This window comes from Staurois parvus, unplaced genomic scaffold, assembly GCF_062004578.1.
Source record: "Staurois parvus isolate SC_StPar_1 unplaced genomic scaffold, SC_StPar_1.0 ptg000232l, whole genome shotgun sequence".
NCBI lineage: Eukaryota > Metazoa > Chordata > Amphibia > Anura > Ranidae > Staurois > Staurois parvus.
The window spans coordinates 7,376,018-7,399,563 of record NW_028318028.1 but is presented as its reverse complement, the minus strand read 5'-3'; the positions used below and the strand labels follow the sequence as shown (position 1 = coordinate 7,399,563).

The 23,546-nt window shown below is 38.7% G+C and overlaps 1 protein-coding gene across 1 annotated transcript; it reads left to right on the top strand.

Annotated features, from left to right (window-relative positions):
• Positions 1–12,901: 12,901 nt before the first annotated feature.
• On the top strand, positions 12,902–23,395 carry LOC149460327 (uncharacterized). The gene is made up of 4 exons (XM_089679854.1): positions 12,902–12,998; positions 17,799–17,822; positions 17,984–18,063; positions 19,205–23,395. Exons 1-4 carry the CDS (start codon positions 12,920–12,922, stop codon positions 19,511–19,513), a joined length of 492 nt encoding a protein of 163 aa, XP_089535980.1. The 5' UTR covers positions 12,902–12,919; the 3' UTR covers positions 19,514–23,395.
• Positions 23,396–23,546: the final 151 nt, after the last annotated feature.

Genomic DNA, 23,546 nt, shown 5'->3' with positions numbered 1-23,546 from the left:
TCTCTCTCTCTCATCACTACATATCTCCCCCCCCCCCTCTCCCCCCCCTCCCTCTCTCTCATCACTGCATTGCTCATTTTCTCTCTATCCTCTACATTACCTCTTGCGACCTGTATTTAATAACACCTTACATCTAAAATTTAATGATTATTATATATCACATCTCTCTCTCTCATCACTGCATCGCTCTCTCTCTCTCTCTCTCTATTCACTACATTTCTCCCTCTCTCTTCACTACATTTCTCTCTCTCTCTTTCATCACTACATTACTCATTTTCTCTCTATCCTCTACATTACCTCTTGTGCCCTGTATTTAATAACACCTTACATCTAAAATTTAATTATTATATATCATGTAAAATTAACAACTATGTCTAAGTAGCATATAATCAAAGCATGCATAAGCCATTTTTACAGACAATAAACTATTTCCTTTGCATGGATTTGATTTTAAGCAGAAGTTCTTGGAAACATACCATAAAGAATGGCATGTATTTGTCACCATAAAGAATGATATAGGAATAGAGAAAGGACCAAGGAATGCATCTGGGACCAGCCATCCAATAGTTTGTGAAGACAGTGGAGAGGAGAGGGGTGAGCAGTAACATTTAGAAGGGATTTTTTTTAATTTAAAGAGTTATGCTCACATGGCTTTTGTTTGTCAAAATAAACCAATCATTATCATCAGGACAAAGGAGGGAAAATGATCATGTGGCTTATGCTAATAGAAACCATGTCATTGTCCCTTTACCTTAACCCCCCCCCCCCCATCTTTTCACCTCCCTAAACCCCAAACTATCACCCCATAAAGTACAATAACTGACAAACATGCACTGGTCATCCTTTGACAGCCATGCACTAACTTACACTACCACAGAAGGATGTCCAAACATGCACTAACTGATAGACCAAATTTATCAAATCTTTTCTTTTCAAATTAAATAAAATTCATAAAAGTATATATATATATATATATATATATATATATATATCCCCAAGTGTGATACCAAAAAAACTATAGTCCTCTTTTTTTCTTCCAATTATTTCTTCCAAAAATTATCTCTCTTATTTTCACTCTTCGTGTAATATCCAGATATTCATGAACCTCAAAAACCAAAAAAACTCAACATAGTGTATTATCCTTATACAAAAAGGAAATTAGTGCCATTCATTGTGAATTACGTCACACACTAAAATTGTGCATGTAAAAGAAAGAAAAAAAAACCTCTATATGTGAACACTGCAATAAACAATCGTGATCCACTCAAGTGGTTAATAATATTATTCCAACCCACTGCACCAAACCAAACAACACTCCAACTCGTGTAGTAGTGAATAATTACCCCAATCCTGTTTCAATAAAGCTTGTAAAACAACATAAGAGATGGCATCAGACTCCTGGGTCCAGATCAATCCTGGGATTCCTCCTCCACTCTCCCCAATACTATTTCAATAAGACTTGTCAAACAACATAAGAGATGGCATCAGACTCCTGGGTCCAGATCAATCCTGGGATTCCTCCTCCACTCTCCCCAATACTATTTCAATAAGGCTTGTCAAACAACATAAGGGATGGCATCAGACTCCTGGGTCCAGATCAATCCTGGGATTCCTCCTCCACTCTCCTTTTCCAGCTTTTTATTATAGTTTATTCTTCTGCTATTATGGGGTGCAGTAGATAAACCCAAAAGCTCAAGTTTGGAGACACTAAAGGCATCAGCTCCTGCTAATGGGCAAATGGTCCATAAATTCAGTGTGCATTTTCTCCATGCTGCTCTTGATTCCTTCACATGTGTGTTGTCCTGTGCGCCAACTGATAGACCAGCCTTTTCCTTCAGGGGTGTTTGACAATTTCCCCAAATTGGCCAAAAATTGTATACAAGCCAGCAGGGTAGATTACGTCTGTTTTATTGTTACACAAAGCCACAGGTTTTCTCTGTGCAACATTACAAGGTTGAGCACTTTGCAGGCCAGCTGCCAGCATCCTAACAACCGCTGACAATGATGATAAAGAGGACATCAGGCAGCATCCTTTTTTTTTGCCCCCACCCCTCTCTGTGTACATTGGGGTCACATTAGCTGGGTGAGGGAGAGAAAATGAGGTATAAAGAATGCTGGAGTCCTAGTTCGTACCAGTGTGCAAAAGTTATTTGCTTTGAAAGAATAAATCATCTTATGTATGGGCATGCTACTGCAATGTAAAACTATTAGTTTAGTTTTTTTTACATTTTGGAAGGAGGTACCTCAAGAGTGTGCAGAATTTTAAAGGGTGCCTTGGCTGGAAAACAATTGAGAAACACTGATAGACAATACACTAGTGAGATGCACACAGATGGACATCCAAATATACAGAGTGTAGCTCACACACAGGGTATAAAATAAAGTCCTGCAAAAGGCGCACCAGTACTAGAAATATGATGATAAGTGTTGAGTGGGTTAGGTTACTGTATCTTAGAGTAGGTCCAGACCTAAAGTACAACTAAAGTCTGTATGACAGTTTAACCACTTCAAGTCCAGTCACTTTCACCCCCTTCCTGTCCAGGCCAATTTTCAGCTTTCAGTGCTATCACACTTTGAATGACAATGGCGCAGTCATGCAACACTATACCCATATGAATTTTTTAGCATTTTTTTTAGACAAAAAAAAAATATTTTGGTGGTATTTATTCACCACTGGGATTTAAATTGTTTTGATATATAAATGAAAAAGTCCAAACATTTTTTTAAAAAAAGGTGTTTTTCTTATAAAATTTTGCAATTAAATAATATTTCTTCATAAATCTTGGCCAAAATGTATTCAGCTATCTTTTTAGTAAAAAAAAAAAAATGACCCAAAATAGTTTATAACCATAAATTATAATTTTTCAAAATGTTTTTTTACATTTTTATATTATTTATGTTTTTGGGTTTTTTTTTAACATACTCTCATACTAGCAGTACAGTGTCACCGTAATGACACTGTACTACTTGTGGGGGGTGATGAAGATTTTTTCTTTTTTTACACTGATTGCTTTTATAGCCTTTATGGGTGTAAAAGCAATAATTTCTCCTTTCTGGCTGCATTCTTGCAGCCATTGAGAAATACTGTGAGAGATGTGATTGGTCACAGCTTGTCACATGGTACAAGGCTGTTGTGAATAACTTTGTACTATATGACCTCTGTGATCATTCACAGATTTCACTAGTAGTAAGCAATGATATCAGGAAGTGACATCTTGCTTACTACTATTCATGTGATCACTGATTGGTCAATCAGTGATCACATGACTGGGACCTCACACTCAGGGAGCGCGCACAGTCAGTGAATGTGGGGGCCGTTTATAAACGGCCACCAGCTTGGGCACTGCTCACGTCAAGCCGGTTATATACATGGGCCAGACGGGAAGTGGTTAAACAAGTTCCAAATCCATTTACTATGTTATGTACAAGCCTCACAAAGTAAAGAAAGAACTTCTCTTGCCTTTCCTAATTGACCTAAATCCTCCTTCATTTGTGACTCACATACTCCCCTTCCCTGACACTGCAGGGCACAGTGGGAGAATCTTAGCAACAGAGGCAATGCTGTCAGTCCAGTAAGCATTGGGCAGGACTATGTGTTGCCAGGTGGTGACTGACAAATTAATTTTGGATGTGTACAAAGGAGTTTCTAGTACAAAAGTTCATCTCACTTGAAGAATTTTTGAAACATTTAAAGTGTTACTAAACCAACAACAGTAAAATCAGTCTGTATATGCAGTAAAGCATGCTTGTTATACTCACTGTGGAACCTAAGGGGTTAATCCTCTACATTGTGTAAAAATGGTGTTTGATCCTGTCTTCTCTGATCCTCCACTTCTTCCGGTGCCCCCCCCCTTATCTCCCAATAAGACATAACATGTGGAGTCACTCTGCACATGCTCAGCTTGGTGTGTATTGCTGGAGAGGTTTTTTTTTTTCTTTTCTTAGGAGTGTGCATGGGATCAGCACAGGGCCAATCAGCACTGTGTCCAGACAGCGGGTCAGGGGCTCTGCATCCTCCTAGAGAATAATGAAAACTCCTCCTACAAGCTTTAACCAGTGTTCTGCTGAAAAAGATTTATTTTAATAGAAAAAAAAATTAAAAAAAAACACAGCTTCTTACAGAATTCTAGAATTTTTTGGCACAGGTCTTGAGCTACAGCATGTGAATCATTTCCAGTAAACAATGAAGACAGAAGCAACAAATAGACAAAAATGAAAAAAAAAATACAAATTACAAAACCAAAAGTGTAATATTAATTCGATTCAAATTTTTTTGTGAAAAAAAACAATTTTATAAACATAAGGCATGGGAAAATTTAACTTTTTAATAATTATCCATATTTATTTGTTGTTCTCATGTTGGTCCTCAGTAAAGTGCCAAACTATTAGTGAGTGGGAGTAAAAAATGTCCCATTACATTGGTGGACAGTAGGAAGAAATACTTTCCCTGACATTTTTGGTTAGTGGAGGGCAAACCTTCTTTAGCAATGGTGGTATGAAGAGATAAAAGAATACAGGAACACCCACATTGACAGTCAGTATGAAGAGCTGCACTTACCTGAGAGGGATGTGCCTGGCTGTATTGAAGTGCTAAATAATGTCAGGGGGTGATCATTTCTCCCAATCAGAACCACCTGTAGTATAAACATTTTTGGGGGCAAATTGGCGGGTAAGGAAAGCAATGGAGGGCCCTGCCACCCATATTTTTCTTCCCCAAGGCTTAAAGTGCTGAACTAAGACATTAGTATGACAACTAGATAAATAGCATAGGAGAAGTCAGTAATGGCTGCTCCATGTTTTTTCATGACATATTTAAATTAATAGTTCATAAAAAAATTTAAAAGTTTCTAAAGGTTAATTTTTTGGGGGAAAATAACAAACACGCTATACTTACATACCTTACCTACTGCGTGCAGTAGTTTTGCACAGAGCAGCTTGGATCCTCCTCTTCTCGGGTCCCCCCGTAGGCTCTCCTGGCCCCTCCCACCTGTCGGGTGCCCCCACAGCAAGCAGCTTGCTGTGGGACACCAACTGCTCTGTGTGTTCATTCACTTATGGAGCCTTGGCTTGGCCCCCGCCCCCTCTCTCTCCTCATTGGCTGACTGGCTGTGATTGACAACAGCGGGAGCCAATGGCTCTCGCTTGCTGTCTCGGCTAATGAGGAGGCAGAAACCCAGGACAGCCAAGGCTGTCGTCTATATAACTGGATGAGGCTAAGGTAAGTATTGAGGGGCTGGGGGAGCTGATACACACAGAAAGTGTTTTACCTTCATGCATAGAATACATGAAGGTAACAAACCTTGAGCCTTTACAACCACTTTAACTGCTTCCCGTCCGCCCTATAGCAGAAGTACTGCTACAGGGCGGCACAGGTGTGCAAAATCACATATATATACACATAATTTTGCAGTTCCGGGCAGGGGGCGCGAGCGCGTCCTACCCTTGCCACCATTTGCGGCCTCGGCTGTCAGTCACATGATCACCTGATCCCTGCCAGTGATTACTCGCCAGCACCCGGTGACTGCCGAGCATCTCCAACGGGGGGCAGAACGGTTTGCAAACAGTACAGTTCTCTCCCCTGTCAGCTCCTGCGCACTGATTTGCATGGTTGTGCTTAACTGGCTTACAGTTAAGCACACAGACACAGCACATCATGTAAAATGGTACACAGTTAACCCTTCGATCGTCCCACATGTTAACCCCTTCCTGCCCAGTGCCATTAGTACAGTGTCAGTGCTTTTTATTAGCACTGATCACTGTATTGGTTTCACTGAGGATGTCAGTGACACGAAGTCAGTTCTCCCCAGTGTCAGAATGCCTGTTGCAGTCCTGCTATATGTCGCTGAATGCCGCCATTACTACTTTAAAAAAAAAAATCCCATATATATATATATATATATATATATACACATACACACACACACACACACACAATTGTAAACGCTATAACTTTCACGTAAACCAGATAATTTACATGTATTGGGATTTTTTTAAGCAAAGACATGTAGCAGAATACATTTTGGTCTAAATTTATGAAATTTTATTTTATTTTTTCTTACTGGACATGTTTAATAGCAAAAGGTCAAAATTGTCGATCTTTTTTTTTTATAGCACAAAAAAAATTAAAAGCGATCAAATACCACCAAAAGAAAGCTCTATTTGTGGGAAAAAAGGACGTAAATTTAACTTGGGTGCAGCATTGCATGACCGCGCAAATGTCAGTTAAAGTAACTCAGCCCCATAACACAAAAAAGGGCCTGGTCAGGAAGGGGGGTAAATCCTCTGGAGGGCAGGTGGTTAAACAAACGTATCCACATAGGGGTAAGGAAGAAGGTTATTGAGAACTAATAAAGAGAAAGAAGAGAAAATTAAGAATCTATGAATGAATATTCAAATGAATGGGCTGCTGTGCCCATGGAAACATGGGCCACAGAGCCTGCACTACTGTAAACCGGGCCTTAAAGTAATTGACTGTATTTAAAGCAATGTGGCAATCTCCAGTTTTTAACGATCTTATCGAGAGAAGCTGTAAATCCCTGTATAGAAAGTGCAACAGTGTCTCCCAGTAAAGCTAATATATTCAATGAAATATCCAGATCAACTTGATCCAAGAGGAATATACATGTTAGATTCAATCTATATTTCTAGTTACATATTCATGCAATGTAAGTTGTAGACATCCTGGAATATGCAAGGATAATTCTCCTTCTACCCCACTCCCCTTTTTTTGCTGGGGTGAATGCCTTTTTTGGGGATCCTTATTCTTTCTTCAATGGCCTAGGCCAAAACGATGTCTACATAGTCTTCCGAGATACCCATGTCATGGGGTCCCAGGAGGTCGCAAAGTACTCTATGATGCATGCAAGACCCCTGATGACATCATAAAAAGACGGCGGTGTGGGACGGTTGTGCTGCGGAAAAGAGGCAGATGCGTTTGGAACAACACTGGATAACCAGGCTTGAGAGTATGCATTTGGGGAGCAACTCCGTTATAAAGAGGGGAGGTGGAATAAACAGGGAGGGGGGCAAGCTCCTCTTTAAAATTAATGTTTTCAGATGGTCTGCTGTGGGAATTGTATTCTTAGTGTTGAAAATAATGCTTCTGATGATATGGACTTTGACTGCATTGATCTTTTTGATATTCTATGTTGCTCTAACCCTTCTTGTATTGCCTTTTATTTTTGCAGTATTTGTAACTTTTGCATATTGTAAAACCTGAATAAAACATATATTGTGAAATAATGGTAAATGTAAACTAAAGCATTAAAATATCATAAAAGTTTAATTTGCTAATTTAATATCAATTTTATTTATGTATTTTTTTTAAATCTGTAGATTTAGTGAAAAGAATACTGTCATGAAAACTCTTCCTCTTTGGGTTTATTTCCAAAGCTGGAGAGTGCAAAATCAGGCTCACATCTGCATAGAAATCAGATTCTAACCTCGGCTTGTTCAATGAAACATTGGCAACAGGGGTGGACTGACAACTCATGGGGCCCCCAGGCAATAGGGGATCATGGGGCCCCTGTGTTCTTGCCCAAACTCAAAAAAGCCTATGAAAAAGGTACCAGGGGCATCTCATGGGGCCCCCTACTGACCCCGGTCCCTCGGGCAGTGCCGAGTTTCCAAATGGTTAGTCCGCCCCTGGTTGGCAATAACACCTGGAAGCTGATTGGTTTCTGTGCAGAAGTGAGCCTGATTTTTCACTCTCCAGCTTTAGTAAATAACCCCCTTCTTGTTCTGTGATGACAACTGCCTCACAAGTGTGATATGGAAGTTACAAATGACTATGTTCCACTGTAGTCACCAACAGGTAGCCAATGCTAAACAATGGTGTACACTTGGATAAAAGAAGTTGGAGGAGATCAAAAGCACTACAATACAAACAAGGATGAAACAAAGGTAAAAACATTACTGAAAAAAACCATGATCCTTGTGATCAAGACATTTGTTGGTGAAACGTGTTAACGAGGTGGTGGTTCTGCGGTGGAGACATTATTTTTGCAGCTATACTGTGATAGTTTAAATAAATTACTTGGAAGAGCAGAGACTGGAGTGCCGTTCTCAATCATCTAATTTTTTGAATGATTGCCAAAGATGGATTTCTTTGAGTGGCCATCCTGCTGGTCCATAGACAACTGGGAAGAACAGGTTGGGAGTGATGTTGTGGACCTAGGATGTCTTAAGACCAGAGGTATAACTGCAGATCACAGTGACCCCATAGCAAAATTTTGATAGGGCCCATGTCCTTAAAATTATTTCCATAGAATTACAAATCTCACTGGCCTTATGAGATTTTAGCTGAAGAGACACTTTGGGATTTGTTTACATCCTCAGAAATACTGCATACGTCATATGGAGTATGTGCAGAATGGATTGACAATCATTTTATACTACTTGTGAAACTCGGACTCTCAAAGAAGCTGCTGAGATGGTGGGTTCTTCTGTCATCCCCCCGTGGTGACCTATCCTAAACTAAACACTCACCAATGCAGCAATAGTGCAAAAGGTTTATTATTGTTAGGACAAGCCCTGCAAATAGAACAATGACAACACAGATCTTATCACAGTATGACTGACCCCCTATAAAATACCAAGGAAAAAACAGCATAGTAGCACAAATAACTTTCATTCCATCAAATAGCCTGTTACAGGTTCCGGCCAGAACAGACTAGTTTGATTAGCAGTAATGAAATCCCCACATTAATAAAGAACACCAATCGCAGGGTGGCTTATCTTAGTACTTATTATAGTACGTAGTCCCTATCTATATCACTGGCGAGTAGGAGAACAGATATAAAGTCTGCCAGCGGTGGGCACTAAAACTCTTCTTGGAGCACTCAGTCTGAAAGCGAGGGTATTTGTAACCTACAAACCACCAAAGGTGGCCATTCAATGTCCAGTTCACCTGTTCCCTCCCGCTCAGCTGTCAATCACCTGTAGGAAGAGAATGAACTCTGGACATGTGGATGTAATGCCTTGGCTGTTCGGCTCTGTATTCAAGAGGCTTCTGGCAAGGACTACCTTAAGATAGTTAAACAAACAATCAAATTAGAAACTTCACGCCTGTAATCCTCATGTTGCTAGCATTATTAAATAGATAGGCAACTATATCATAGTTACTTGTTTACTTGTTTTTGACTTTTTTTATGTTTCTTCAGTTACTTCCTGTTTCTTGCCTAGGCAAATTACATCATACTTCCCAGGAGTCTTCTGCAGGGGAGGGGGGGGGGGGGTTCTCAGCTAAGCATACCCTTCTGTCTGTTTGCATGAGCTAAGGGTAGATGGATTCCAGGAAGTCAATGCTACATGAATTATCTGCCCTTACTCAAGATGGCTATGGCCAGAAATGCTATTTTTCAAAGTGATTTCTCAGCAAAATAAAGCATGGAGACATGGATGGATGGGGACATTTGCTTTGAATATTAAAAATGAATTAAAGAGCATGTTTGCTTTGTGGTGCTCAGATGCAGTGTAGTTCTGCTTTAACTGCATAGATAAGCAAAGGGGATGTGTGACTAGCAATGATCCTTAAGGGCCTATTCACACATAAAGATGCAATAAAATGCTTGAAAATGCTTAAAGAATGGATGTACATTGCCTTCCACTGATGTGCGTTCTTATATGCATTAGCACATGTTGTAGCGTGCGTTGACACCTATTTTTATGCACAATACATTTCTATGGCTCCTTGTAAGGGACAAAATAATAAAAAGCTTTTTTCCCTCAATAGATTAGAATTGCTTTGATGTGCATTTACATGCATTTGCTTGCATTAAATTAAAATGCATAATTGTAGCATTTTAACGCAACACAAAGCAACATACCCCACTGCACATGGCACAAGCATTGTGGTGTGAACAGGACACATAGAAAACAATTGTTTTCTATGTATCCTTGTGGAGACCTGAATCCTTCCAGTGCAGTAAAAGGCAGGTCAATGCAGTATTTGTGGACAGGGCCTAAGACTTATGTACATTTGGTAATGTAGTAAATATAACCCTAGCCAGAAGAAACTAATGGGGTTTTAAAGGTACCAAACCATATGAAACTATCAATTATACAAAAAATGTGAAACAAAAGATAAAAAAGATTTAGCACATTTTATTGAATTAAAAAAACCACCATATTGGTGGAACATATTAATCAAACATATAAATGGAGGATCATAAAATACAAATGTTTTGAATAGACAGAATTACAATTAGTAGCCTAACTGCAATACATATTGTTACTTATACCCAAGACATTGAGGTAGCGTTATTGGCATCAGTTAACACACTAGTAGATGGCTACAACCTTGAAAAATGAAATGTAAATAGCTCCAGCCTTGAAATATGAAATGATGCTTTGTTTAAATATTCCAACGCGTTTCACAGGACAGTGCCCGCTTCATCAGGGAAACAAAACACAGGTTCCTACAATAAAGCAATAATAGATCCAAGAACATATTATGGATATATGGCCATGCATAAAATTAAGAAAGACAGTAACAATGAAAGGCTTAACAGCGTTTACCAGTTGATAATACTGATGACCTCCCTAATGGCCTGTGCAAGGTATGTGGGACACATCACTCCCGCCTGGATGAAAAGAGGGCCTCCAGCTGGTAATAAGAAGTAACTGCCAGTCAAGAGGAAATGTGAATCCACTTATGGAAAGTGGTCAGTGGCAACCCCCAGTGCTCCCAACTACACTCCTACTACCCATATTGGTCATTAGTCAGAACCCTTCAAAGAAGGGGGGGGGGAACAATCACCAACAATGAGTGTTCTCAAGACCTCCATATCAACATCAGCTTAAGTAAAAACCACATGATTCAACATAGTACAAAGATATCAATATATATATATATATATGCCGAAATCCTTCATTCTGTATATTTGGCATCCACTCCTCTAGACTATAGACTTCACAGTTTATTTTGCCTCATTGGTCTTTTTAATGCCACCCCAGGCCCCATTGAAGCCACAAAGGCTGCTGTGGCTATTTTTACACCATTGGATCTGACACTCCTTTGAATTGGCCAAGCTTGCCCACCACCTTCAATGCGCAGTATTTTGTCCAATGGCTCAAAGAAACAGACTCTATTTAGCAAATGAAATACATTCATAATAATGTCACACAAGTAGAATATGGAAATCACTCCAAAAACTACGATAAGGTGAACTTTGCAATAATCCAACGATTTTGCAGTATTACATTTATGTGTACACTGCACATTGACTAGAGTTTCTTTTTTCACACAAAGCAAATTTATCCATAATTATTAAACATGAATCCTTGTTATTTCCTCATATTTCTAAAGTTGAATTCTAGGCAGACATAAAACACCAATTAATGCATCAATATATTCAATAAAAAGCTTAATTTTGTTTTCCTATGAAGTTAGTGTTATTACATGAATTTGTCTTTATATCGGCTGTGTTACATAGTTACATTGTTAGTCTGGCTGAAAAAAGACAAAAGTCCATCCAATTCAACCATAAAAAAATGTATAATCCAACACTCACAGCTGACCTAGAGGAAGGCAAAAAACCCAGCAAAGCATGATCCAATTTGCTCCTGCACGGAAAAAATTCCTTCCTGATCCCCCGAGAGTCAATTGGATATTCCATGGATCAACTTTACCTATAAATGTTATATCCAGTTATACTCTGTGTATCCAAGAAAGAATCCAGGACTTTTTTAAAGCAATCCACTGAGCTGGCCAGAACCAACTCTTGAGCGAGTCTATTACACATTTTCACAGCTCTTACTGTGAACAAACCTTTCCGTGTTTGGAGATTTATTTTCCTCCAGATGTAAAGAGTGCCCCCTTGTCCTCTGTGATGACCTCAGGGTGAATAGCTCTACACTGATTTCACTATATGAACCACTGATGTATTTATACATGTTGATCATATCCCCCCTTAATCTCCTCTTCTCAAGAGAGAATAATTTCAGTTCCTCTAATCTTTCCTCATAGCTGAGCTCCTCCATGCCTCTTATCAGTTTGGTTGCCCTTCTCTGCACTTTCTCCAGTTCCCCAATGTTCTTTTTGTGAATTGGTGCCCAAAAGTGAACTGCATATTCCAGATGAGGTGTTGCTAATGATTTGTACCGGGGTAATAGGTGTTATAGATATTAGACTGAAAGATTGCTGGTCAGTGTAAGGAGCTCGCCAGGGCTCAGTGCTGGAAGTTTAACCCTGGATGATTACTAACGGGAATGAATTAGAGTGAGAAGAGTGATGATTTTTGTGCTGCTGTCCTTTCATTGTTTAGTAAGTAGGCTGGGAGATGCCTTTCCCCAAACTGCTCTGCCTTTCTGCAGTGGAAGTCCAGGATCTGGCTCTAATGTTTGACAGGACAGCCTAAATCACATGAGTGGCTGAACAGAATGACAAACCTTTTGGTAGGTTCAATGGTTCATATATCTATATATCAGCTATAATTTGTTGCTTGCCTTAAATTCAACTTTATTTGTTCACTAATTAACCATAGTAATCTCAAAATAGTAATTGCCTAGTGTTTTGAGCCTCTAGAAACATTAAATTAGGTTTATAATAATTAGTTGAGCATGCTGTCCTAATTCTTGAAACATTTATTCATTTCTACATAATTAGGATGTATGTTTTACTGTACACTTGAGTATTTATATCAGGAAACCAAGATTGAAAACATATAAATGCCTCATGAATATGCTATAAGGAATGTCAAATACTCCTCTCATTCATAAAATGTGTAAGCCAAGATGGAAATATGAAATCATATGTCACTCCAAGAGGGATTCCATGTTAAATCCCCATTAACCCTAAATATGGATCCTCCCATCTCTAAACTTGTCACTGTGGTGCCTTTTATACAGCAGGTATAAAATAAGTTTATGGGGTTGGTGAAATACAAGTCTGATTCTTCTCTCCGGATTTGGAAGCAACATGGACTCTGGATCTTTACTTTACAAAGCTGCCATGCTTCTTTGTGCCCTCTGTATGCTGATAAGCGTCCAGGGTGTAGGTAAATATCTGCACTATATCATCTAAATGATACAATTTATTTCTGTTTTTAAATATCTTTAAATGATAATTATTTAAAACAGCATAAAAAACAAAACAACATCAATTAATATAAAATGTTTTATTGTATTATTATTATTATTGTTGTTATATTTAATATAAGTATTTTTGTGGCTATTGTTTTGATCAGTAATAGTATTAAACATGGTTTGTTTTTTTTGCATTATCAAAGTACATCTAAAGCTTTTTAGAGGGGATAGAGTATGGAAGTCTGTCAGTTTATTATTTGCCATTCCTACATTGTGGAAATTTCTCTTCACTCCTTGTGTTGGAGACTAAACAGAAAGCAAGAAGAGATTTCTCCAAAGGGGTAGCCCCTCTTAACTTGACCAATTGTTACACAATCTGATTGTACTAACTTCTACTACTACTATGGACAGTATGAGCCCAAACAACTGGATACAAATTGGATGAAATGTATAGGTTTGTCCTCATATTGCATAGCTTTGGTAATTTTATAGGAGATGGAGCAACCTGATTGCAGTGTGGACACTTCCTTAGCTAACTGACACCAGAACAGGCATCTCTGTGGGGAGATTTCCTTTCCCCTCTTTTTCTGGTGACAGATGTAACATTTTGGATTTTGCATAACTTTCTGTTTTGATGACAGTGATAACTAAGACAAATAGAGAGGATAATGCGACCCATTGGGGACACACCCATTAAATATGCTAAGCATCAACAACAACAGGAATGATATTTTGTATTTTTTGTACTACTCTATTAGTAGTAGCAGTAGTAGTAGCAGTAGTAGTAAGAGTAGTATTCTGGTTGCTGTTATCATTTATAAAAATAAACAAAAAAGTGCACTGTGTATTTAAAAATGCTTACATCTAATTTGTGACCAATAGTGATAAGAAACGCTAAAATTGCTGTGCAACATCTAAAGCAATAATGTGAAAAATGGGTGATCTCACAGTAAAAACTGTATACTGTGCAAACAGCAAATTTGTGCAAATTGAACTGTATCAAATAATAAAGTGCATTCAACCATTATGAAAACCTACAAAAAATATTGATGTGCAAATTTTTATTAGGTTTGCATAACAGTTGAATGCACTTTACTGGTCAGCAGTAATAATAGTGAGCGCTCTCCATAATAGCAGCTGATACACTCAGGTAACCACATAAAAACCTCTGGTATATAATAAATAGAAATAAAGTGCAGCGCTAAGTATACGTACAGTCACAATCTGATTCAATATGCAATTAATGCTATGTATCATGCCAGTAAGCGTATCCTTCTTTATGATGTTCCAAGTGAAGAAAAAATTATTATGCGCTTACCAGAAGTGCATAGATCATGTGCATTGATATATCCAAAACCAGGAGCATCAAGGTAGCGAGGTATGCATCTGGGGCATCCGTCTCCTAATGGGCAGCTCAGCAGTAACTGGGTGACGTATATTCCAGAGGCCTCCTTTACAGATCAGCAGGGTCAGCCACCTGATTACAGGATTTCCCCCTCTGTGGATGGTGAAGAGCTTCCTAGGGTCTGCGTGCTTTAAGGCTCCGTATAGGAGTCATTAAAAAATGCCCATAGCGTAATATTGCCAAAAAGTAATTAATTTATTAAATACATAAATAACAAATAAAATAGATACACTGACCAGTAGTACAGAAGGCCACCGGACCAACATATGGCTCCGGCGGCAAAATATCACAGCGTGTTGATTACCTTAGGCCTTTCGTGCGAACACATGTCTTCAGAGGAGTATCAACACATTTTTTTTCTTTAGTTAACTCCTAATTGCTGCATTACCTTCAGGTTTGTCTCATCTCTTGCACTGTGAATGTTTCTCTGGTTTCATTGCACACTGTGAGCGTCTCACATTGAATTAGCAACTGCTGGAAGTCAAACAGAGCCCACCTGATTTCCTGGTTTGAGGATGTAACAGACATGCATTGATAGGAGTTCTCACCACTTTAATCTACTTTTCTGTAATCAGGGAGCCACAGGTGGCGTATATAGCCAGCCAAAGGAGAGCATATCTGCACACATTTGTACTCGCGTAAATGCCAATACTCTTTTTTTTCATTAGTATGTACCTACGCATGCACCTATGACGTATTTCCTGAATGTTTAAGTTTCAAATTTGTGAAAATACATTATATGCATGTGTGCATGTAAACACCAATGCAAAATAACATCTGCATCAGGCAGCACAGTGGCTAAATGGTTAGCACTTCCGCCTGGCAGTACTAGGGTCATTAGTTCGAATCCCAACCACGGCACCACCTGCCTGGAGTTTGCATGGGTTTCCCAACCTGAAGGAATCCCAACCACGGCACCACTTGCCCTGTGCCTGGGTGGGTTTCCTCCAGGTACTCCAGTTTCCTCCCACACTGCAAAGACATGCTGATAGGTGAATTGGATCCTGTCTAAATTAGCCCTAGAATGTGTATGTATGAATGTGAGTTAGGGACTAGATTGTACGCCCCTTGAGGGTTAGGGACTGATGTGTCCAATATACATGTAACATGCTACGTAAATTGGCGGCACTATATAAGTACCTGAAATAAATAAATTTATACGAGTACAAGTGTGTTCAGCAGGGCATTTAAATGGGCAGCTATACATACCACCTGCAACTCCCTGGCAATGGGAAAAGCTCCTTTGTGCCTGCACACGTCTGTGTGCATTTATTATTAAAATATTATTTTATTTGTTTCCCTAATGGGGAGATTTCCCAGCACTCCCTTTCCCACCTCTTCCCCTAGTTATTGTATACAGACTCTGCCCTGGGGTCCTGGGTTTAGTCCACAGCAGTTTTATAAATCTAATGTAAACAGTATATTAATCTCTGTCATGTTTCATAATATTGCTGAATTCTTATTATTCTTTAAGATAGTCAATAGTGACCTAAAAGATCATTAACTCCTTCATGACGAAGGTAAAACAAATCGGATTTGCCTGAACCCAGCAAAAAGGTCAGCATAAGTTAGTAAAACTGTACATATCATAACTACTTAATATATCCAGGTAAATTATATCCCATTTTTTTATCAAGACACATTGGTCTTTTATATAGTGGTAAATAGTAATGAATATCTCCTGATTTTATTTTTTTATTATAAAAGAAAAAGGTGGCCCAAAATATCTTAAAACATTTTTAAAATGTACTGTAGCTGTAGATTTTCTTGCCATTCCAATGACCTACCATCAAAGTCCAATGCAAAACAACTTCTTCTACTTCTGGCTACCACAGCGATACCACATAGGTGTATGTTATTTTTTTGTTTGTACCTGTAGTAGAGCCTAGAAGCAGTAGTGCACATTTTGCTTTTTTTATGTCCTATCTAAAACACACTGACCCTGTTCTTTGGCCCTAACTTTGACCTTAAGCCTAACCATGACACTATCCTAAATCAAACTCTTATCTTTATTTTTTTATTTATTGAAGTTTGCATTTTTTTCCCCTTAAACAAGAGGAAAAAGATTCATTGTATCATTTTTCTCCATCCAAGAGAAGAAAAAAACACAGGGGTGGACTGTACAGTGACAGTAACTGATCAATGTAATAGCCAGTCACAGGCTATCACAGTGATCATGTGATCAGAAACAACTAAAAACTGAAAATAGTGACAACAGCTTACAAAGCCATCCACAGCTCTGCATCCAGCCACACTGCTCTCTTCGTTCCTCCCAAGACCTCCTGCTGTATATCTTCCTTGTCATATCCTTCCATGCTCATCTCCAGGACTTCTCCAGAGTCTCTCCCTTCCTCTGGATTATGGTGTCCGTTTATGAACCAGCAGTAATAGATCGCTGCTCAGTTCTCCGGCATTCTCGAAGAACACAGTTCTCCTGTGAATGCAGTTTATGAAGCAGTTCTCCAAACGAAGGGAGAACGGTCTCCAAACGCTGGAGAACGGTCTACAAACTCTGGAAAACGGCTGATTTTACTATAATCTCGCGAGATTACAGTAAAAGATCAGTTTACTAAACAGAGGTAAATTATCTCTGCTTAGTTTGCGGTCCCTCTGATTCTCCAGCTCTGGGCTGGAGAATCTGGAGGGAGAACACAGATCTCCAGTGAAGGGCTGACATGATCTCCTGAGTGTCATAAACTGTGAATGACCAGAGAATAGCTGAGATCCGTTGAATTGCAGCTATTCTCTGTGTCATAAAAGGACACCTTAGCATCTTCTACTCTGTCTGCCTTTAGGCGATCCCTGAAAATCCACCTCTTCTGAGAGACCTATTCTGCCTCTAACGAATAAACAATCTTTTACTTTCACCATCATCTCATCCCTAGCAGTTATTACCTATTGTGTTACTTGACTTTCCCTTTTACATTCTAAGCTCTAAAAAGCAGGGTCCCCCTCTATTGTAACTGCGCTGTCTCCCTCCATTTTGGCAAGAGAGGACTCAGGAGAGAAAATTAAAGTCAATTTTAGGTTAAGACACAGAAAGCAAAAAATACATAAAAACGGAACTTTGTGTTAAGATAAAACATACCCTTGTGGTGCCCTTTCCCTCACTGCAAGGGTTTAATACTCATATTGTCCAGGGGCTCATTTTTCTGCTGCCCGGAGTTGTGCTTTAAACAGTTTTCATTCCCCAGTGAGCACAAATTTTAATAAAATGGCTTTAATTTTGCTTCTTAGGAGGCATGATGCAACTGAGCAGTGGGAGGGATATAAGCATAAGAAGAATCAGACACTATTATTAAAACTTCTGTCTCAAATTATTTTTTTCTATTCTATTTTTAATATGTACCATTTTATTGTCCACCAGGTGCACAGGCTACAAATTCCACAGGTATGTACAATGAACAATAAAGGATGGAGCTGTTACAAGATTCATGTGTGAAGGCTAAGTAATGTAAAAGGCTAAAAAGCAAGAAAGCTTTACAGACTGAACACATACTGTATGTTTTTCATGTTCTTGGAATTATAATGACTTATGTCTTCTTGTCACAGGAGTTCCCGGGTGGGGAATAGCTCTTCTCACCATGATGAGCATAATGGCTGCACTTGTTTTGGGTTTCGTGCTGATAATAGTAAGTTTGTTTTATCCTAAAAACCACACAAATTAATGATGAACTTGGTAATTCTAAGGTAGGGTCAGTGTGAGGTTACCCTAAATAGCCAATGTCCATAGAAATATTTACCTAACATAATAAACTACATTGCCATTAGATACATAAGAAAAGCAGTTATGGGTTTCATCCAAATATCTCTATAGGGCATACTCCATATATTGTAAACCAAAATAAATAAAGCAAGTGAGACTTTTAGAGTACATCAACAGTACAAATTATCGATAGATTTAGGGATGAATGGTTTTTATTCAATACAAAAAAGAAGCCCCTAAAAGAGGTGTACTATACATATAGGGCACAATAAAAAAAGCTCAGAAAATTTTATGTGGGGCCTTGCAAAACATATTATATAATAGCAAATATGGTGTTACATCTATATGACAATTGTACATTCACAGAAATGTATCAGGGTATATTACAGAGCACCTTGATGTATTTCATGGACAAGTTCACTTATGGATCAATGTGGTGATGTCAGATCATTCTTTACAGTAGAACTACACAGGGAAGCTGCAGAGAATCTTCTCCACATGTTCCTGTTCTTGGACATATACCCTCACGAATCATATAAGACTATATGCAGGAGATGGATGGGAAAATGGCACTGGGTTCTGTGCTATCCATGCTTTGAAGGGTGGCCTGGCAGCAGCACGCCACAGTTAAAAGATTTTTTATTTTTTTTTGGGGGGGGGGGCGGCAAGTAAATGAGAACTTGATCCAAATGCTGTCCAGGAACCCAAAAGCTATACCACTCTTGTCAAGTGATCCACTTTAATGTACAGCTTCATAGTTCACGGATTAAAAAATCCCACCCATTTTTGAAGTCTGCTCCACAGCCACAGAAAGTAAGTAGCAGTGTCACTGCTAGTTACAGAATAGGTCTCATCATTTAAGTGTTCATTGACACTTTGAATTGGAGTAGGACAAAACAGATATGATTAGAAACCCTAAAATAGGAGCAAAAAATACTTTTTTCATATACGCATCAGCTTTGGCAGCAAATTTAAAAACTCAAATAATAGAATTTGTTGTTCCTTGTTTGTATCTTCATCCAAGTTGGAAAGTATAAATAAATGTAAATGTATCTATTTTCTTTCAGCCATGTTGGTGTCGCAGTACCAAGTATGACTGCCAAGAAGGACTTTCATTTTACTCCCCCCATTCCATATTCAGTGGTGGAAACACCTGTCAGTCAACTTGCCAACCAGCCTGCCAGCCAGTCTTCCAACCTGAATGCCAGCCAACCTGCCAACCAGTTTGTCAGCCATCAAGCCAACCGGACTGCAAGCCAATCTGCCAACCCGACTGCCAGCCAACCTACCAATCTGAATGCCAGTCAGTCAGCCAATCCGACTGTCAATCAATCTGTGAATCAATCTTCCAACCAACTAGTCAACCAGAATGTTGAGAGATATGAAAGACACTGATTGATAATTGGAAATAGGAATATCTATTCTTACCTTAACATGTGCCATAGATATCTAGAGTGTAGTAATCAGTATTAACCAATCAGATTTCATTTCAGTGTAGTCAGATCAGAGAAAGAGACATTTTATAGGTTTTTATGGGCTACTACAAATTTTTTTAACTGGTAACTCCGCTCAATAGAGTTTATGTATGCCGTTAGATGGGGGCAAAATTAGATCTTTTGCATCTTCACTGCTGTTTATGACCCTGACATAGATATTTTTTCTTTGTCCATGGCACTGAAGTGATGAACTGAGAGCTTGCCTAAACGATAAAGGAACCTGTTATGAGAGTACATGGACCATTGCTGACTTTACCTTCCTAAAATGTTAGTTGTCTGGCTGCTATGCTGATATACTCACTTTAATACCACTGACCTTATAAAGTATTCAGATAAGAATTTATGACTTTATTTAAAATTATTACAGAACCAATATAACAGCATGGGATTTTTTAGGTACTAATATGCAATACTCATATTAGTATTAGTGATCCTCTATATCTGCAGTGAAGGAGAAAAGAAGATTCTCAATGCATTTCATGGACCATGTCAACCACTTCCTCAGGATACCATGTAAATCACATGAGGAAGTGACCAATATAGTCCTCAAAATGTATCCAGAATCAGGAGAAAATAGGAAATGTATTCTGGCTATGTGTCTAACATTGCTGTGCCAGCTTTAATAATTCAAAAGTATTTTTTATGGAGGATAAATACAATTATGGAATTTTAGAAATGAGTATTATGTTTTGGTGCCTAAAAATTCCCATGTTGTATTGGTACTTGGATTTCTGACTTTTCTGATCTGCATACCTTTTATTGGTCTCTGGTTCATAAGGAAGCAAAGTGAGTGGATCAGTATAATGGTCAGGTAGTTTGCAATTTTAGAAGGAGATCAGTGATGGCAATTCCTATATTTTTGTCAAAAAAAGTTCACTTTAGTTTTGACTTTACAATATACTCGAGCCCAGAAATACTGAAGCTGCTATTGGTGACTTGTTTTTTAAGGCACAGGCTTTGGGCTGTTATCTGCATCCTGGTTTTACTACCTAGTGTCACTGATCTGGAACAAGTATTTGGCTAGTGAAGAGTAAACTTTGAACTGCTTGCATACTGAACTGTCTTATTTTTATCCTTCAGTTTCCAAACCTGTCATCCAGCTAAAAATGTTTTTTGATGCAGAAAGCCATTGTCTGACTCACAGGATGTGTGCTAATTTCTAGGCTGGGATATATACCATCCCAGGTTTGTAGATGAGCCATCCTTATCACCCTTGTCAACATTGTAATCCTAGATATATACTAAATCTTCATTACTCATATAAACATATTAATACCTAAAACGTATGTGGAACCAAAAACTTTTTTTTTGTTACCTTTGGGTATGTTGGCAGAGGATTAAAACTCCAGCCTGCTGTACGCGGAGTTCCATCAGAGAGATTTTCCAAGATGTGAGAGAAAATCTGCAAGAAGGCAGAGAGAAATACACATCTGCCAAGGGTTCTGGTTTTCCCTTATTCTCCTGAAGAAATTTGATTTTATTCCTGTTTGTGTTACTGCTCTGGTAAAAGGTTATCAGCAGGACAAGAAGTGAAGGGTAATCTTGCTAACAGAGATCCTGATAGCAAGACCAACAGGGGACCCAACCCTTCCCTTTCCATTCAAAACTAAGAAAACACGTTTTGACTTGACATACATTTTAACAGAGGTGCAGCTTGACTTTGCACATAAATAAAAGATAAAAATGATCCCACTACACCTGACATGGAAGAACATTTTGTCTTTAAGTTTTAATTTAAATTTAACCTAATACTTCCTTCTTCTGTGTGTCAAAACTAGCAATGCAAGAACTTGTTTAGCTGGTCAACTACTTGCTATATGAATTCACTCCAGACACACATACCCTTCAATCTACTGACATTGGCTGCAGGCTTCCGTTAGTTGCTGGACGCATCATAAATCCCACGTTGAACACAAAAAAAAGAAATGGAAGTTGCCTCATCTGTATGTTTAATGAAACATCAGATTCATGGACAATCCACCTGTTCCTGCAGCTACCAACGCGTTTCACTCCATCAGAAGCTTTCTTATAATTTTGTGGATGATAGGTTTGTGCTAGGTATTGCATGCTTAATGGCTCTGTGCGTCTAAATCTGTACAACCAGGTGAAGAGTTTAAAATGTGATAGGTAAGTAAACACAAATAAATGGCTCAAACCAGGGTCAGTTATATAAATGCTTTAATAGAGATTTTTAAAAAAACTACCAACCTTGTTAAAAAATGCACTGAAGAATGAATTATCTCAGGGGATCAGTAGTGCTGTGGGCATTCCAGGTATTGTAGATTGCCCATAGCAATGCTGATCACTTGAGATGCTTCATTCTCCAATACATTTTGCAATGGCGGTGTTAGCTGGACCCAACAAAATCTTCATTACAGAGCTGCAGCCAATGTTGTTCCCTTTCTGAACTGAACATATTGTATTTGATGGCATCCACTGCCCCTTCTTCAGTATTGGACTTTTTTGGATCTGATATATACGTATTATTCTCATACCAATAGCGTGGACAATTGGTTGTAGGCTGCAGTGCTTGTATTGTTGCTCTACAAAATGTATTTTCCTTGTGAAGAGTTTAACGGAAGACGTGCACCTTTAGAGCATGTTACATATTATACCCATATTTAGGGTGTAATATGCTCCAAGCCCCCCTCTCTCACCCTTCTCATCCCCCCACCCCCGATGTCACATTACAAAATCGTCACTGCCATGTAGGGCTCCACCCTCACAGCTGCATCAGTCACAATTATCTGTGAATGAGAAAAATTCTGTCTCCCACTGCGACAGACAGTTTGTAGTTCTCAATGGACTGCAATGGTACTGATGAGCACCTTTGTTGAACACTGACACTTCTTCCTGTTTTCTAAAAGAAAGCCCAAACATAGGTACAGGCAGAAAGCTGTAGGTCTTCAGGAGATTGACATTACACTCGCAATCCACTGATAACAGTGCACTTTGTAGGCTCCTTGGGGAACGAATAATACTTTTTTTTTGCAAAAACATTGTGAATTTATTATTTTTTTCCCCAAAAGGTGACTCCTTTAAAATCAACTGTGTAACATACTTTGGTCTGCATTATGCTTGCATTTGAGATCAATTTAAGATGCTTCACAGATCATTCAGTATTCTTTAACAGGTACATTAGTCCCCTTTCACATGGTGTTGTGCCACTCCATTCAGCAAGGGATCCATGTGCAGATCCCTGCTAAATCAGAGTTGAAGAGGACACGTCCATGCCATTTAGCTTCTGTCTGCATTTTTTCAGCGGATTGTGGTGGACCAGTGATGGCTGTATGAGCGGCTGGACATTAAATGGAATTGTGTCCGTTTACATAAGGCTACCTCAGATCTTTCCCATTTAGGTCCAGAAAAACTAAAAAGGACGCTGTCCTTTTCCCTTTTTTTTGACCCGGACAGACTCATAATAGGCGGATATAAACGAACACGAGTCCATTTATATCCATGCCCATAGCCTAGCTTGGAACTTCTGATCAGATTAACCTGAAAAACTAACAGATGGACCTCATTGGAAAGCCCATGTGAACAGGTCCTTTCACCTGCAGTTGACCTCCTTCTGACCTGCATTGACCTGCTTCAAGTGGGTTTTCCCATTAGCTTGTATGGGGAGAGAGAAGCAGTTCTGAAGTGACCTAAAACCTATTGTCAAGTTCCAACGTAGCCATATATCCCTATATTTTTATGTCTGCATTTCTATCAATAAATTGTGTGAAATAAAAAGCAAATAAACTCTTATTTATTAATCTATTTATTATACTTTTGTAAGAGATTCAAAGAAATATGTAAAATGTTTTACTCATAAATTAAAATAAATAATATGTAGGAAAAAAATAGATGATTCATAAATATGTTATACTGCTGGTCAGTATTATTGATATACATTTTCCTTTTACTTTCT